The 16,598-nt window shown below is 38.4% G+C and overlaps 1 protein-coding gene across 5 annotated transcripts in view; it reads right to left on the bottom strand.

Annotated features, from left to right (window-relative positions):
* The window catches only part of EYS (eyes shut homolog), a 1,034,174-nt gene that overhangs the window by 571,055 nt on the left and 446,521 nt on the right, over nucleotides 1–16,598 (bottom strand). For all 5 annotated transcript variants that reach the window (XM_080388797.1, XM_080388796.1, XM_080388798.1 and 2 more), the window contains 2 exons: nucleotides 15,205–15,402; nucleotides 12,668–12,789 (listed from right to left, as the gene is read on the bottom strand). In XM_080388797.1, coding sequence (XP_080244923.1) covers nucleotides 12,668–12,789; nucleotides 15,205–15,402 — 320 coding nt within the window. The remainder of the gene's footprint in view (nucleotides 1–12,667; nucleotides 12,790–15,204; nucleotides 15,403–16,598) is intronic.

Genomic DNA, 16,598 nt, shown 5'->3' with positions numbered 1-16,598 from the left:
CCTTCATAAATCTGGCCTCTTGGCACTTGTTTATAGACTGAGGTGGGTCCTCTGCAGCCCTAGTCTGTTGATCAGGAGGTCTCTTTGTCTACATTACCCGTGCCCTTTGCTTGACAACCAAGTCCATCACTTCTTCATTTGATTTTTTTTTTTTTTTTTTTTTTTTTGGCAAACCTGTTGACAAAGATAATTTTGCCCCACTTATCAAGTGGATCCCATCTCTTCTTAGCCTTAGTCCTCAAAGAGGGTCTTATGGTCCTAAAAGATGAAACCCTTTTATCAATGCCAGCTATATAACTAGCTGTTGACTAAAGATTTATCCACACCTTGCTTTCTCTCACGGGCAGGATCAGGGAGAAAACCGTTGGGTCCCCCATACCCTTTATCATGCTTCTGGAGACATGCAGTCACTGGGGGCATGTTCGAGGTCTGCACTGGCCATCTCCTTACTGTTACTGGTATCTCCATGGAAGAGCAGCAAGAGATGACAATCCCAGAGCTGGACAAGCCTTGGTAAAATGTCCCAGATCCAAGCCCTTGGAAAGCAGCAATCCTCCCTAGGCAGCAGGTAACACTGGCAGATGGGGGCTTCCATCAGCAGGGAGTATCCCACTACTGTCACTTGATGCTTCTTTGTAGTGCTGCTGAGTGCCTCAGGCTCAGCTGGCTTAGAGGCTTTGTTGGCATAACTCCCAGTCCCTCATCTGCTACCAGGGCAGTTCTGTATATTCATTAAATAAAAAAATACAATAAGAATCATAAATTCTTTCAAAGTTTTCTTGTTTTCACCTCAAGGAGAGTTCAGATGAAAGTATCTGATGTTATCTTTGTTTTTAAATAAAAAGTAATATTAATTGGTATTTCAATTAGAATAACCATCTGAAGAAATGGGAGAAAACATTGCTGGAATGCAAAGTACTTTGTGTCTCCTCTGGTATCTCAGTCATTCACGTTCCTGTCTAGACACTCCATGGTTCCATTTAGCATGTGTGAACGAGTGAAAACCAAACATAAAATTCAATATTTGACCCAGGGAAATTGCAGTAATATTTATATATTAGACTATATTTTATAAATATATATGTATTATAAAAATTGTAATTTAAAATTATGGGACTTTAAATCTTACCATCATATGAAGCAGTTCTGCCATTTAACTGGAGGAGAGACTGAGCAGCAGACTTTAAATAACTTTTCCAGATTTGCTTAAGTTATCATTGACAGAATAGAGACATCTGAATTATTCCTATGAGATTTCTTTCTCTATTGGTAAGTTCTCATCTTGGCAGGATGTTACTCAGCAGATGACAAGAAATTGTAAGAGCAAAGTTATATATGGAGCAGTAGTGAGATAAACAAAATTTTATGGTTACTTTTTGAATTAAAAATTACTGTAGTTACTTCAGTGTACTTCAGTGAGGTAGTGCTTATCTCAAAAGACAAGGATCAGGTTCATGCTACAAAGATTTTGTAAGTAATAAGTAACTGGCAAAATTAAAAGTCAAGTCATGGACTATAGATGAAAGAACACAAGTGTAAACTATACAGAAAGAATTCTGAAAACATAAATGATTTTAAAGCACAAACATGCATCTTAAAATCTCCTGTTAGTAACAAGAAAAGCAAGCAATGAGACCGTGAAATGAACAAGTAAGGTGATTTTTTTTAAGTTTGAGGAAATTCAGTGAAGCTGATTGTTTTACAAACTCCTGGGATCAATTGCAGGTGCAAGCTCTTTGTCCAACTGCTGACTATATTGGATTAGTGAATCATACTGTTGGTAGAACTTAATCCTGCTGTAAAAGTGAAAATACATTAAAACCATAATAATTTATAACAAAGTCTTTAAAAATTGACTACTTGGTGCTAATTCTTTACTTTTAACAACCTGCCATGAAAATAGTACTTTTTCATAGAACAGTAAATACTTCCCAGTTTTATTTACCTGAATAATAGTAGCTTAATAACTTAGCTATTCAGATGTGTTACTTTTGACATAAAATACCATTTGTTATTGTGACAATAACAGCAAGTGGGGAAAGTTAGATGCATTTTTATAATTTTATGCCTCAAAATTTATGCTTCTGAAAAACAAATGAAGAAGCACGGTATCCTTTTGTGCTGAGAGCTTCCAAGGACAAAATGGGAGAAGTGCAACCAGGAATCAACCATTAGCTAGTTATATGCACATTCATTCGTGACCAGAACACAGCCACCCTGTTTTGGTTGCTAAAAATGCTTCAAAAAACAAGATGTCACAGGACATTTGTTCTGAAAGCTAGGGAACAAGCTCTGACATTGTTCAATTTACTACTTTAGAGCAAGTCAATGAGTGTACACTAAGATGGTGAAGTTTTTGTTTCAAGTAATCTATTTTGCCTATAAATAGAAACAAACTTCTGTACAAATGAACCTGGAAATGAGTACTAGGCTGAAATACAAGTAATATGATGTCTGACTGGAACAGAATTGATCTGGGTGGGAACACCGTTCATTGAGAAGTTCAGGGAATCTCTGGCTGGTGTTGAAGCTGTACTGAAAAGCCTGCTCACCTACAAGAAGCGCAGGACGGAGGATCTGGGAAACTACAGGCCTGTCAGCCTGACCTTAGTGCCAGGGAATGCAGGAGCGGGCTGGAAACTAGGACCATGCGTGGCAATCGGTTAGCTGAGGGGAATGTGCTCGAGCTTGTAGGTCACGAACTCTGGGAGGACAAGGAGTGTGAATAGACACAACAATTAACATGATGAGACGTGTTTACAGAGCACAGGGGAGTGGGAGACGGATGGCGCCAAGGAAAGATAACACCTTGCAGTTAATTGCTGGTAGTTAACCACCAATCGGGGATTGCCCAGTATGCAAGGCTTAGCTTCAAGAACCAATTAGTTTAAAACGCGCAGCTTCTGAGAGTCTAGAAACTCGTGCTTCTGTACAATAAATTGACATTTGCTTGCATCAAGCTGCGTCCCGTCTCTTCATTCGCCGCAAATTGGTGACCCCGACGTGATGCGTTTAAGGATCTGACGTGAAGGGCTCTCGAATCGCCTATCTGAGCAACATGCAGCGAATCCCACAGAACTTTGAATGATCTGCTGAAAGGAAGCAGGAGCCGGCCTGAAATCCCTCCGGAGTTGAGAGGTGAGCTGTGGGAAATCCGTAATGGGGAATCAGGGTTCGTCCCCAGAAAGAGACGTATATGGACTCATGAAGGGTCTTCTAGTCAGATCCGGGAGTCCGTGCCTCAGTCTCCTCAAATGGTGACCCCTATGGTGGTGTTCCGAAGCCTTGGAAGAATAAGGACGGAACTGGTCGATAAAAAAGACAGCTCGTGGAAGAGGGCTGCGTTCCGGAGGAGACGGCTTGGCTGAACGATCGTCTGGCTGTCTGGACCAGGCGGACAACCTAAACCCCGAGGACAACACCTGTATTCATCGAGACAGGTGAGCAGCCAAGAAACTTTAGACTTTGAAAGAATGAAAGTGTGTACATACAGCAGCCAATTGTATGATGCTGCCGCGGAGGGGAACTCCGTGTCGGGAATGCATTTAGCATCTTGGTGGCAAATTCTGACTAGTCTTTGCCAAGTGTGGACTAATTCTACTAACGGTGCTAAACCAGAGGAAGCTGTAAATTCCACCGACAGCGCGACTCTTCTCAAGACACCGTCAGTGATGGCGATTCTGTCCACACCTCCTCTGCCCCCAAAGCTTCTGTCACTGATTGCAGCGACCCTCACAACACAGGACCAAGCACGGGAACAGGACAACTCGGACAATGATTTTATTGGCACTGATAAACCTTTTGATCCAGGTCCTATAGATCTGGAAAAGGAGCTAGACCTTTCCCCCACCCCCTCGTCTCTCCTGATGCATTGATTGTATTTTTGGGGAGGGTGAAAGGGGGTCTGAGGGATTGGTGGCAGGAATGCAAGTGGGAAACACTTCAGTGATGGGTTTTGGGAGTCGCTATGGCATGTTCAGTATTTTATCAGACAGATCAACCTCGAGAGTGGCAGCCTGTGCAATACGAGGCTGTTAAAGAGTTAAGCAAAGCAGTGGGGGAAGGGAGGATTCATAATGAGAGAACAACTAGGTATTGTGAAGGAGAATAGGAAAGATAAACATGGTTATCTAGTGTTTAATAGGTGTCTGCATGCTTGTAGTGATATATAGCTACGTAACTACATGAATGATTTCTGCCCTGAGCCTGGTGGAGCATACAGCTGCGGTTTGTGTCCGGGCTCAGAGATGTAAATAGGGGCGTCTCTGTTATGGTAAAAGTGTTTCTCTTTGCATAAAAAAAGAGGGAATGAAGGGAATGACCCCAGAGGTATGTTCAGAGAAGGCATGCTATGTTTTGAACTTTTTGACTGAACCAGTTCTTGTTTGGTGTGCCCTTCCACCTATGTATAATGTTAATCTAAAAGATGATATTGTTTACACTTTGAATGTCGATAATTGTTTTTATGTAGATGCTAATGTAGTAGGAGGCTATGATGGGAACGTGTCACAGCGGTTCTTCTCTTATCCAGAGTAACAGCAGAGAAAGCATTAAAGAGTTAAATCACCTTGTTTGGTAGGCAGTTAAGAATGTGGGTCAAAATTGTCACTGCTTTTTGTTGTTGGTTCAAGGACATGTCTGTGAGGATTTTGATGGTATGTGCTGCGTGGATTTTAGGCGCCCCATTGCAGCAACATGTTATCAAAATCTGAGAAAATGTCAGCCTTTTTGGCATCCATTCACTCAATTGGCAGTATTGTTTGCTATTACCTTGGTTGCTGTCACGTTTGCAAGGGCCCTGCAGAACATGGCAAACCTGGTACTAGCTGTTCAAAAACAAAAAGGGGAAATTGTAAAATTGCACGGAACAGAGACAGTGGGTTATTTTGACATTGATACTATGTCTTAGTTGCTTTTTTATTTGTTCTATTACTTATACCTTGTTTTTACTCGTTCGGTTTCAAAGGTTCTTTTTGTGCAACAGGAAGGGGGAGATGCAGGAGCGGGCTGGAAACTAGGACCATGCGTGGCAATCAGTTAGCTGAGGGGAATGTGCTCGAGCTTGTAGGTCACGAACCCTGGGAGGACAAGGAGTGTGAATAGACACAACAATTAACATGATGAGACGTGTTTACAGAGCACAGGGGAGTGGGAGACGGATGGCGCCAAAGAAAGGTAACACCTTGCTGTTAATTGCTGGTAGTTAACCACCAATCGGGGATTGCCTAGTATGCAAGGCTTAGCTTCAAGAACCAATCTGTTTAAAACGCGCAGCTTCTGAGAGTCTATAGAAACTCGTGCTTCTGTACAATAAATTGACATTTGCTTGCATCAAGCTGCGTCTCGCCGCAAGGGAAGTAATGGAACAGATTGTCTTGAGTGCCATCACAGCATGTGCAGGACAACTAGGGGATCGTGCACAGTCAACATGGGTTTATGAAAAGCAGGTCCTGCTTGACAAACCTGATCTCCTTCTATGGCAAGATGACCCACCTACTGTATGATGGAAAGGCTGAGGTAAAAGGCTGTAGTAAAGCCTTTGAAACTGTCTTCCACAGCATTCTCCTGGAGAAACTGGCTACTCATGTCTTGGGCAGGTGTACTCTATGCTGGCTAAAAAACTGACTGGGTGGCCAAACCCAAAGAATGGTGGTGAATGGAGTTACATCCAATCGGTGGCCAGTCACAAGTGGTGTTTCCCAGGGCTCAATATTGACAATCTGAATGAGGGGATTGAGCGTACCCTCATTAAGTTTGCAGAAGACACCAAGCTTAGTGACAGAATGTTGATCTGCTGGAGGGCAGGAAAGCTCTGCAGAGGCATCTGGACAGGCTGGACCAATGGGCAGATACCAGTTGTAGGAGGCTCAACAGGGCTCAGTGCTGGGTCCTGCACTTGGGTCACAACAACACACACACACACACACAAACACTACAGGCTTGGGGAAGAGTGGCTGGAAAACTGCCTGGTGGAAAAGGACCTGGAGGTGCTGGTTGACAGCTGGCTGAACATGAGCTAGCAGTGTGCCCAGGTGGCCAAGAAGGCCAGGAGCATCCTGGCTGGTATCCAAAATAGCATGAGCAGCATGACGGGGGAAGTGATTGTCCCCCAGTACTCAGCACTGGTGGGGCTGCACCTCAAATCCTGTGTTCAGTTTTTGGCCCCTCACTTCAAGAGGGACATCGAGGTGCTGAAGTGTGTCCAGAGAAGGGCAACGAAGGTGGTGACAGGTCTGAAGCACAAGTCTTATAAGGTGCAGCTGAGGGAATGGGAAGTGTTTAATCTGGAGAAAATGAGTCTCAGGGGGACCTTACTGCTCTCTACAACTACCTGAAAGGAGGTTGTAGGCAGGTGGGGGTAGGTCTCTTCTCTCAGGTAACAAGTGATAGGACAAGAAGAAATGGCCTCAAGATGCACTATAGGAGGTTCAGATTGCATATCAGGAAAAACATTTTCACAAAAAGGGTAGTGAAGCATTGGAACAGGCTGCTCAGGGAAGTAGTGGAATCTCCATCCCTGGAAGTGTTAAAAAAATGTGTAGATGTGGTGCTTAGAGGCATGGTTTAGTGATGAGTTATCAGTCCTGCATTAACGGTTGGACTTGATGATCTTAAAGGTCTTTTCCAACCTAGATGATTCTATGATTCTAAACATAAGGTGGCATTTATGCGATATATCAACTCTTTGCCTTAGTATAAATAGATTCAGAAATTAAAACTGTTAGTAGAGAACTCTAAAAAAGCTTTCTTTTTTATAACAGATCCAGAAGGCGATGCAGGTGCCTGTAACTATTTTTAAAGTCTTGGTAGTATGCCTCAAAGAAGCAAATACATATATAATTACTGCTTCAGAAAGCTTCTGACTGACTCCAGATTCTGACTGGGTCTATGTGCGAATGCATCCCTGCATAAGGCTGCAAATAGCCCTTACGCTGGACCACTAAATGGCAGTCGAAAACTAGTATGAATGCAGAACTTGAAGTGATAGGGAAAGTAATGAGGAAATAATAAGAGGCTATAAGAATACATTGAAAAGAAATTTTAGGTAAGAGTTTTGATTTCAATTGAACCCAAATCTGATTTGGGTTCAAATCTATTTTCATGATTTCCCAATACACCTATAGAAATCAACTAGTATGATTACTCACTGAATGAATTTAATGTTTACCTAGTGCTATCAGAGTCAGTTCTTGTGTAAAAGAGTAAGATATTACAAATTATCCTTTAAAATTACTTTCCTGGGCAATATCTCAGCATGTTTCAGGTTTTTATGTTATCCAAATGAAAGACTATATACAACAAGAGTATGACATTAATATAGTTTGGTTTTAAAAGTTCTCTCTGAATGAAGGTAGATAACAGAAAGAAGAACAACTGGCTCTCATGACAAGTAACATGGTGCCAAATATAGTATAGGACCTGTTAATTTTTCAGAGGCCTTATTCAGCTCTCTCTTTTCCATTGTCATAAGAGAAATAGGCTGTCACAAATTATAATGAATAAAGAAACAAAAAATACTGCAAGATATGTGCTAATTTAAAAATATTTATAGGGACATCTTTACTTTTTTTGGAACTGTATGTGCCCAAATATAAAATTTGCCTGGCAGGACTTGGTTATGGCCCCTATTAGTTAATTTTAAATGGAATTCCACTTTTTCTGTATTACATATTGATATTTTTGCTTATGTGATACTGCAGTGTAGCAGAAATAATACTTCAAGGCTTCCACCTGATTTTTGTTACTGACTTTTGTTTACTGTCATGTATCAGAAATCCATGTGCATTTATTGCCTTTCTTTTTCCACTCATTGCCAAGCTTGCTATGGAATAGAATCATCGCTGAATCTAATATGTTACAAAAATAAGAAAAATATTATTTAGTGAATCAAAGGAAGTACCTTTCAGTGTTAGTCTTGAGAGCCCATGGAAACTCTTTGCTCAATCTACCTGAGTGAAATAAATTCTAAGATGTTAGATAGATGTAACTTTCTACATTACCATGCAAGAAATCATCACTGCTGGTTTCAGAAAAAGCTTTTAATAGAAAGGGAACTCATAAGGTAAATTTCAGACTCATGCAGTTTTTCAGCAGTTGCATGACTAAACATAATTTTGAACGTTTGAAGGTACATGCTGTGCATGTATGAAGTAAAACAGTTTTGCTAGACTGGCTGAAATAATTTACTTTGTAGCAACACCAGTGGCAAAATTAATATATTGGGGTACATATATATATGTATATTTCAGAACTTATATCTCCTAAAACCTCCATGGCATACAATTTATGTAAATTGTATACATTTAAAAGAAAATAATATGTAATGTAATGTAACCAGGCTGTATGAACTGTGCTCTGTTTTCATGAAACTTCAAATGACTATGGGTACATTTACAGTAGCAATCAGCAACAGCAACAAATCTCTGAAAACTGTTGGCACTGGGGACCCAACATACACACTACTTGGATTCTGAGGGTTTTACTTTAAAATAGTTTTTATCTAAACCCAGGGACTGAAAATATGTGATTGGAGCCCATTATATGCATGTGTGGAGAGCATTTTCTGGTTTAGTTTCATGCAAGAGAAATCCTGTTTGCATCATTCAAGTCTTCTCCGCAATGCAAATTATATGTAGTAAGGGGGTACAGCTGGGAGATTTGCTTCAGGAGTGTTCTTGTAATACAAACTAAAATGTTAATGTACATACCCTACAAGACACTTCACAGGATTTGGGCTTTTTTTCTTGTTATTTTTGCTCTTGACTTGCAAAGTGGAAACAAGTAGAAATCATTTGTTTTAAAGAAAAAATCATTTAGTAAGACTATGGCACAGAAGGAAAAGAAAAAAAAAATGGACAGGGCAAACATTTTTGCAGAGAGCAGTTTGGTACAAGAAAACCAAGTTGGTCTTAAATTAGCTAAGACTGAATCCATCACTTCTGAATGAAATTCTTAACTATGAGCAAGAACTTTTCCCAGTGAGGCAAATAAGCTGGATTAGCATTTGTTCTGAACTACTGAGCTAAAGCAGAGAACTATTAAAACAGTTTGTTCAATGTTAAAAAAGCCATTTCAGAAGCCTTTTAAGCTAATCTGAGAAGTTGTATTTCCAGAACCTCTCTTGTGACCCCACCCTTTCAGGAAGAAACGTTACCTTTAGCCTGAGACCTTTGAAATTTTATGTCTAATTAAAGTGATTTCTACACTTTAAAGCCATTTTCTGTTCTAAAAGTTGAGGTATGGTTGCGTGTCTTAGCGATTAGTGTGCAGGTGGAAAGTATTCCTTATGAGAAATACTCCAGAATATTTTATTTTGATATGATAGAAAACCTTTTTCTTCATGTCCATTAATCACTACGCTAGGCAACTTGACATGTTTGTAACATTAAAATGTTAGCTGACTACACGAGAAACTAACCTCACATGAAACCCCAAACTTATCCCATGCCTTTAGCCCTCCCTCCAGAATGACACCTTTAATAACCTGTGTGACACATGGCCAACTTTAGATACTTTTCACCAATTAAGGAGAACTTAAGGAGCCTGAAACTGCGAGAAATAAATTTCTATCTGGTGGCATAGCTTTTTGTAAAAAAAGAGCCAGCGCTGAGTGAATAGTCTGAATGAAAATATAGGAATATGTAACAATGAGAGAATCTAATCTACTTGGCTGTCAACACTGAACACCACAAGATCTTTCTAGTTTATATATATTAATTTAAGTCCACATGCACAGACTGAAAATTTTGTATAACTGGATTCTACAAAGCATCTCTTAAGAAATAGGCTATTGCATTCTCCACTGTTGAATCTGGTTAAATATATAGGCATTTATTTTATTTTATTTTATTTTATTTTATTTATTGAGAAAAAAGATTTTGTCTGGTAAAAACATCTGATTATCACATGGTCTGAGAATACTCTTTTTATGTAAGTGCTGTGCAGTAAAACAGTATCTTATCGAGGGGAAAGACAGAGGCAGTCAATGCAACCAAGTTTGTCACAGATTTTGACTGGGTACGTGGCATACAGTATATCTGAATTGGGTATGCAAACAGAAATAAGGTTTTCAGCATGGAGAAAAAGTAATCATTTGATATGATGGTTTAGAAATGTCATTAAACAGTGATACAGTGGCATCTGCATATGAAAACAGCTTAGTAAGGACTTAAAGTTAGACGAATCAGTACCACAATAATAGCTATAAGTTAAAGTTTATTAATTATTAATGTTAAATAATGCTTCAAATTATTTAACCTCAATATATATTTTACAATATATTTTTCTTGCTACAAAAAACTGTCCTTACTAATTACATTAGAACAGTATAATGGATTTGAGAAAGATCTAGTGATAATCCTTAGAACTTGTTTGGATCTTTTTTTACTGAGCTTTTAAACAATACAAAAAATATAATTTGTGAAAAAAAAGAATGGTACCCCAGGAAATATATTCCTTCCAGGTGTGCTTTCCAAACACATGCTACACTGGGTATGTACTGAGGTAGAAAAAAAGTCTCATGTCAAGTGTCACGTACAGCACCATCTGTTAGCGCCCATTCTTGTATACCTTTACAACCACTTAGCCAAGGTGAAATGATGCCAGAAACTTTCACTCACACTTACTTTCACTCACAGTTTTTCAGTCAGAAACCTTGGAATAGAATTTTAAAATCTAAAGGAAGACATATCACAGAATTTGCAAGTAACTAAAAAAATGGGGTAACCTTTCTTTCTCTAGGCTATTTTCCATGCCAAGTGCCAAGTATTCTTTGCAAGCCTGAAGGTAGTTCTAAATAAAGGTTAGCAGCTAGAGACCTACTAAAATTAGCAAATGACCTGGTAGTCTGTGGATGACAAAAAAAAGTAGATAAATTATCAGTTTTACATATTTCATGTGAATTCTTTCATGTTTTATTATACAAACAGGAAGAAGAGGCTTTTATTCCTTTGGAAGTTATTTTGTTACAGAAGAGACACCATAGTCTAACCTATAATTGATGGAGTAGGAGTAACATTCAGACTTTCTCTAGAAATGCAAACAGTTTGAGTCAGGTACAAAACTATTTCATATTCTTTAAACAAAAGAGAAAACCCCTCCCACTACATGGAAAAATGGTTTTGTTTCACCCATGTAGGATTTATTTTCAGACTGAAAATACTATAAGTCTTGCAAAGCTTTGTGAAGTGAAAATAATGTAGCAGAAAAGGATCTTTGACTACAGCTTCAGGGGGAATTTGTCTTTATGGCATAACTGCCCAATGTAGCAACACAAAGGCTTCAGTGTCTTCAGGATCTGAGAAATAATATTGGTTCTTGTTTCCTGTGGAAACCTTCTGAAGTCAAGTGGAGCATTTCTAGAAGCATGCACTCGCAAATATGACACTCCAGCCCTATGCTTATAAATACATTATCCCTGAAATATATATTACAAAGTAAATACTTTTATACACTAAAGGACATTTATGAAGAATGTTTTTTTATTATTATTTTTATTCTCTTCTACTATTGAAACACTATCATTTGTCTCTTTTAATTCACTCTGCAAACAGAGCTGCATTTGACTTGCTTATCTAAGCCAATCCTTTGGAACTGGAAAAACAGCTTGCTGTACAGTAATTTTGATATTTTCCCTCTTACTACTACCTCAGTTCTTTGCTTTGGAATATAAAATTTTCAATATAAAATTTTCTATCATCTTGAACTAACCTTGCACTGAAAATGGAGCACACTACGTCTAAAGCCTGGATATGATTTCTGAAAAAGTCAACCAAAGACAATGATCAAAAGGTCATCTGACAATTCTGGATTGTGCTGACTGCATCAGCAAGGATTCTAGCATCTTTGGTGGGTACTTAGATGCTTAGCTCATGCCATATATAGACACCTACATTCAGGCATCTTTTAATCTGAACTCTACACCTTGCTTTAACATTTTATTAGTTGAACATTCTCACAGACAAGCTGGTAGAAACTAGAAGAAGGGAAAAAAGTGCCAACCGTTCTTAACCACCCCCAATTTCTCTGACAATCTGTATGTTTCTTAAGGACAATACTCACACTGTATAGTCTTAGTGTCCCTACTGAGTACATTGAAAATAAATTGATTCCTGGAGGGAGTGACAGAGAACATGGTCCATCTCTGCTGCCAAAGTTTACACAATGTGAATGTCTGTTTTCTCCTTTCCTCCTGTGAAGGAATCAGCTGATAGAACGTTTTTATTTCTGAGAAGCAGAATTATTTTTAAAACTTCGATGTTTCAGGAAATAGTATAGCTGAAGAATTTTGAAAATAAATGCTGAAGTACTTAAAGTAAAGCTATTTGGAGGTAAGATACTTTTTAAGCCCTTCAAAGCCAATGTCACTAGTGTAAATGAATATTCCTATGACTTATAATGAGGCCTTAAACACACCTGTTGGAAATATTCCTCCCCTTTTGAATTCCCCAAGAAATGTATTGACCCAATAACTGCTTTTAAATGATAAAAACATTCCCATTGTCTATATCATTACAAATAAACAAAAAAACAGTGACTGGAAAGCATGATTATAAAACTTTTTTCAAGGGTATGGATTAAGAGGAGGTTTAAAACTGCAATAGTATTACTTCAGAATTCAGGAAGAAAACTTAGTAATCATTTTGATTAAAAAATATAATCTACTAACCAGATGTAGATCAACACATGTAGAATTGTGTTCACAAGCATTGATTACGCAGTCATCAATATCCTGGTCACATTTCAGTCCTGCATATCCTGGGTTGCACAAACAATAGAAGCCATTGACAACTGTAACAGAGAGAGTGGCTTAGTGCTAAGAGTCTTTTAGAATAACAACTGAATATAGTAAAGTAAGTTACAATTATGACTACTATCTGGAAGAGATTTAGATTAGCTACCTAAAGGGTGTGGAAATGTTAAAAAAAAAAAAAAAAAAAAAAAAAAAAAGCAGTATCTCAAAAAACCCTTTTAATATGAAAGCAGATTCATGTACTGCATTTTGCTTAAACATTTCCAATATTTTGAGGTAAGAATTATAAATCAAGGACCCCTTACTAGGTTCTGAAAAAATGATGGCATCTTATAAGCTAATGAGTAATTTTCCATCACAAAACTGTACACAAAGTACATGCATAAGACTTTATCTCTGATATTGTGCCTAAATGAGATGGAGCAGTTAAACATTGTTTGGTTTGGCTTTTTTTTGTTTTCTTTTGGTAAAGGATGCCTCATTTTATACGAATATATTAAAGGAGAACTTGCTTGAGTTGAATTTGACAGCCCAAGTTATGATGTATTTCCATGCTTCATTTTAATCTTAACAAGGTAATGATAAGAATCCTTTCCCTTTTTCATCATTAATGATCCAAACAGAGTGGAATCTAATTTAGAGTGCTACATCCACATAAGGAGTGCATGACAACAATAATGGCATTTCTTGCAGGCTTGCATGTATTCTAACCTCAGAATGGATTCTTCATTATCACTGAGATTTACCATGGAATCTATTCTGCCATTGTGTCTGTAAACATAGCTGCTATTGTATTCACTAAATGCTTTAAGTCCTTCAGAGCAGGAGCATTATTCATCTGCTAAGAGCTTCCTAGCTTCCATAGGATTCCAGCTCTCTGCAGCCAGTACACATAGCCTAGAGGAACTGAGATGCCCACATCATCTATCCAGAGGCATCACAAAGACAAGCTGTCCCCAAAAGATCTGGCACTTCATGAATGTGAAGAACTTTACTGCAGTTCTTATAAATTACAGCTCAAAAATATCTTGGAACCAATATAGAATGCATAGAAAACATCTGCAAACTTGTTAGGAAATAGTCTTTACTAGGTAAAATATGAAGCCACTCACCTTGTTCCCATGCACGGAGAGATAGAATTCTTAAAGCTTATTGAAACTGATTTAATTATATTATTTTTTTAAAGAAACTGAGATAGTTTTAGGCCATTATATATTTAATAATTTGGGGTCGGTTCTTTGAGATCTCATTTGAAACCAGTAGTTGATTACATCTGCAAATTTGTGTAAAGAGTTTGAATTTCAGGGAACTTCTTGAGTCATCACCTCATTTTTAAAAGGTGTGGGGAAACAGGAGAGAGATGTAGCGGAAGGCAAACATGGTTGCTCAATGCTTAAAGTGTGGGACCTATGAGGAAAAGTGGAGTCAGCCAGGCTTGTTTTGTATTAGTCCCTTCAGGGAAGGGTTAATAGTTTAGAGGGTCTTATAACAAGGGCAGTTGCACAAGTGACAGAACAGAATATCAATTAGTAGTGTTAGATGATATAATAAGTGCAACTGCCAAAAGTTAGTTTAGGAGATTCAGGTGGGATTGGGAGGGGGAAGGAAACACTACAAGAGTAGCGCATCAGTGGAATAGGCTATCCCAAAGAGTTTTGGAATTTCTGTCTATCCTTAGAGGCTTTCAAAACTCAGCTAGAAAAATCCCTGGCTGACCTGTTTTAGCACTGTTGATAGTCCAGGTTCTTCTGCTTTTGGGTACATTACCTCCAGATATCATTCTGCTTTCCAAACCCAGCATTATGAGATTCTCTGAAAATTACCACTTTCACTTCTTTTCATCAAGCATAGAAAGTATCTGATAGGTGGTAATAGCCTCATAAAACTTTCCAGTAAGCACTCCATATGTAATGGGAGCTACTAAACATACCCTGCCAATCCAGTCAGAGTAATTCATTATTGTTTCTTCTAAAAACTTTACATATTATCAATCAGTGAAAGTGTAAATTACACAGTTACATGCTAGAAGGCACTTAATAGTAAACAGACACTCCATTTTGCATGAGTTTGATATTTAATGTAGGTTTTGGACTCATTAGAATTATGACATATGCTGCCTAACTGCTCTATGAGCTCCTTTTCAGCACCTGAGTACCCTCTCATTGAATGCACAATGTAAGATGTGTTTGGCTAATTTAGGTATCAAAGGAGACAGCACAAATCTCATTAAAGTTTCTCATTAGATGCACTTCTGGCCCCCTGAACACACAAAGCCCAGTGCCAGGAGTTGAGGCATTTTGGCAAAAATAATCCTTCTGGTACTGGCTCTGGAGCTTCAGACAAGCTAAATTTCAGTAAATTATCCACTCTTCTCCCCGGAGCAGCTCAGTAACTACAGATGCTTCAACAGAAAGACTACTCTACATTAAAGTGAGTAACCAGTCTGAACTCACTGTCATAGCAGTATCCATGGAGGCAAGGGTTAGAACTGCACTCATTGACATTGATCTCACAACGTGGACCTGCAAAGCCCTTCATACACTGGCACTGGAATCCAAGGGGAAAAACATCCAAGTTCATTTCTTCTATGCACACAGCTCCATTCTCACAGGGATTGCTGGCCTCACAAGGCCTAAACTCACAGTTCAAACCTGAAAAGGAAAATGGCAAAGCTGTCAGTGTTTAACTAATGAACATGTCCCTGCAGCTGCTGCCTATTATGAGCTGTATTTTCTTTATATCCTTGGTTAAAACTGAGTTGGAGGGTCTCAGAGGTACATATATGTATATTATCATGCAGAAATATTTATTTGTGCTGTAGAATTACAAAGAAAAAAAAAGACAATGTTATCTGTTTTGTTTATATGACATTGCATTTTAAAATCATAACAGGTATATTAATATATTTTGTTTTTTCTGTTTAGTCTTGTCCTCTAAAATGGCTCAAAAAGTAGATTTGAAAATAATTAATGAAAATTTTGAAGCTTCCTATTATATCTTCCTGATATTCTGTTGTCACAGCACCATATGTATTGTTTATACATTAACCCACAATCCTGAAAATGAATTAAATGCAAGTAACCTTGTGTAATTATCCCGCTTGCAATTTGTTATTTTGCAACATGTTATTTTACTGAAATTATGTATGTGTTTGATAATGATTGTCTCCATCATTTATATAATTTCTGTACAATAGAAAATCTCACACAGTCACTTTCTACTCTTTCCAACAAACACTCCAGTATATCACAGATTATGTATGTTTATCTGGGCTAATCAAGGAACTGTGTGATGTTGATCTTGGGTCACAGATGCCTTCATCTAAATCTTTAATTTGCAAGAAATAGATCAAAAATATTAAATGTCCCTTTAAAGAGAGCCTTAGTTTATTAGATCCTAAGCAATACTAATTCATGTTTTCTAGTAGCAAAACTCAAAATGATGAATGTGGCACATGAAGGCACGGACCCCAGGTGAGATCCTTTATTGCATGCATCAGTGCTGGTTATATACAATTGCTTATCTACCCAAGTTCTGCCCTGGAATATGCCTACATACAGCAAAGCACCTTCGCAGCCAGTTCACACTCCACCAAGCTGTTTACTCTTTCCAAGCTCATCTGACAGCATCTCTTCTTCCCACATCAGGATTAAGCTGTGGGAGGCTTTGGGCAGCCCCTCATTGCAGACAGGTGAGCACAGAATAGATTTGCACGTAAGCTCAGAGAGCCGCATTTAGTGTCAGTTGTTTCTTCACTACGTTTTAAGGCATAATCACTCTGCAACCTGGCACCCAGACAATGAACAAAGCCTTTTCTCAGAAAGGGCCCTTACACACATGAGGGCAG

Source organism: Falco punctatus (genome assembly GCF_963210335.1).
Source record: "Falco punctatus genome assembly, chromosome: 5".
In the NCBI taxonomy this organism is placed as follows: Eukaryota; Metazoa; Chordata; class Aves; order Falconiformes; family Falconidae; genus Falco; species Falco punctatus.
The sequence above is the reverse complement of the archived record's forward strand: the minus strand, read 5'-3'. Positions and strand labels throughout refer to the sequence as shown.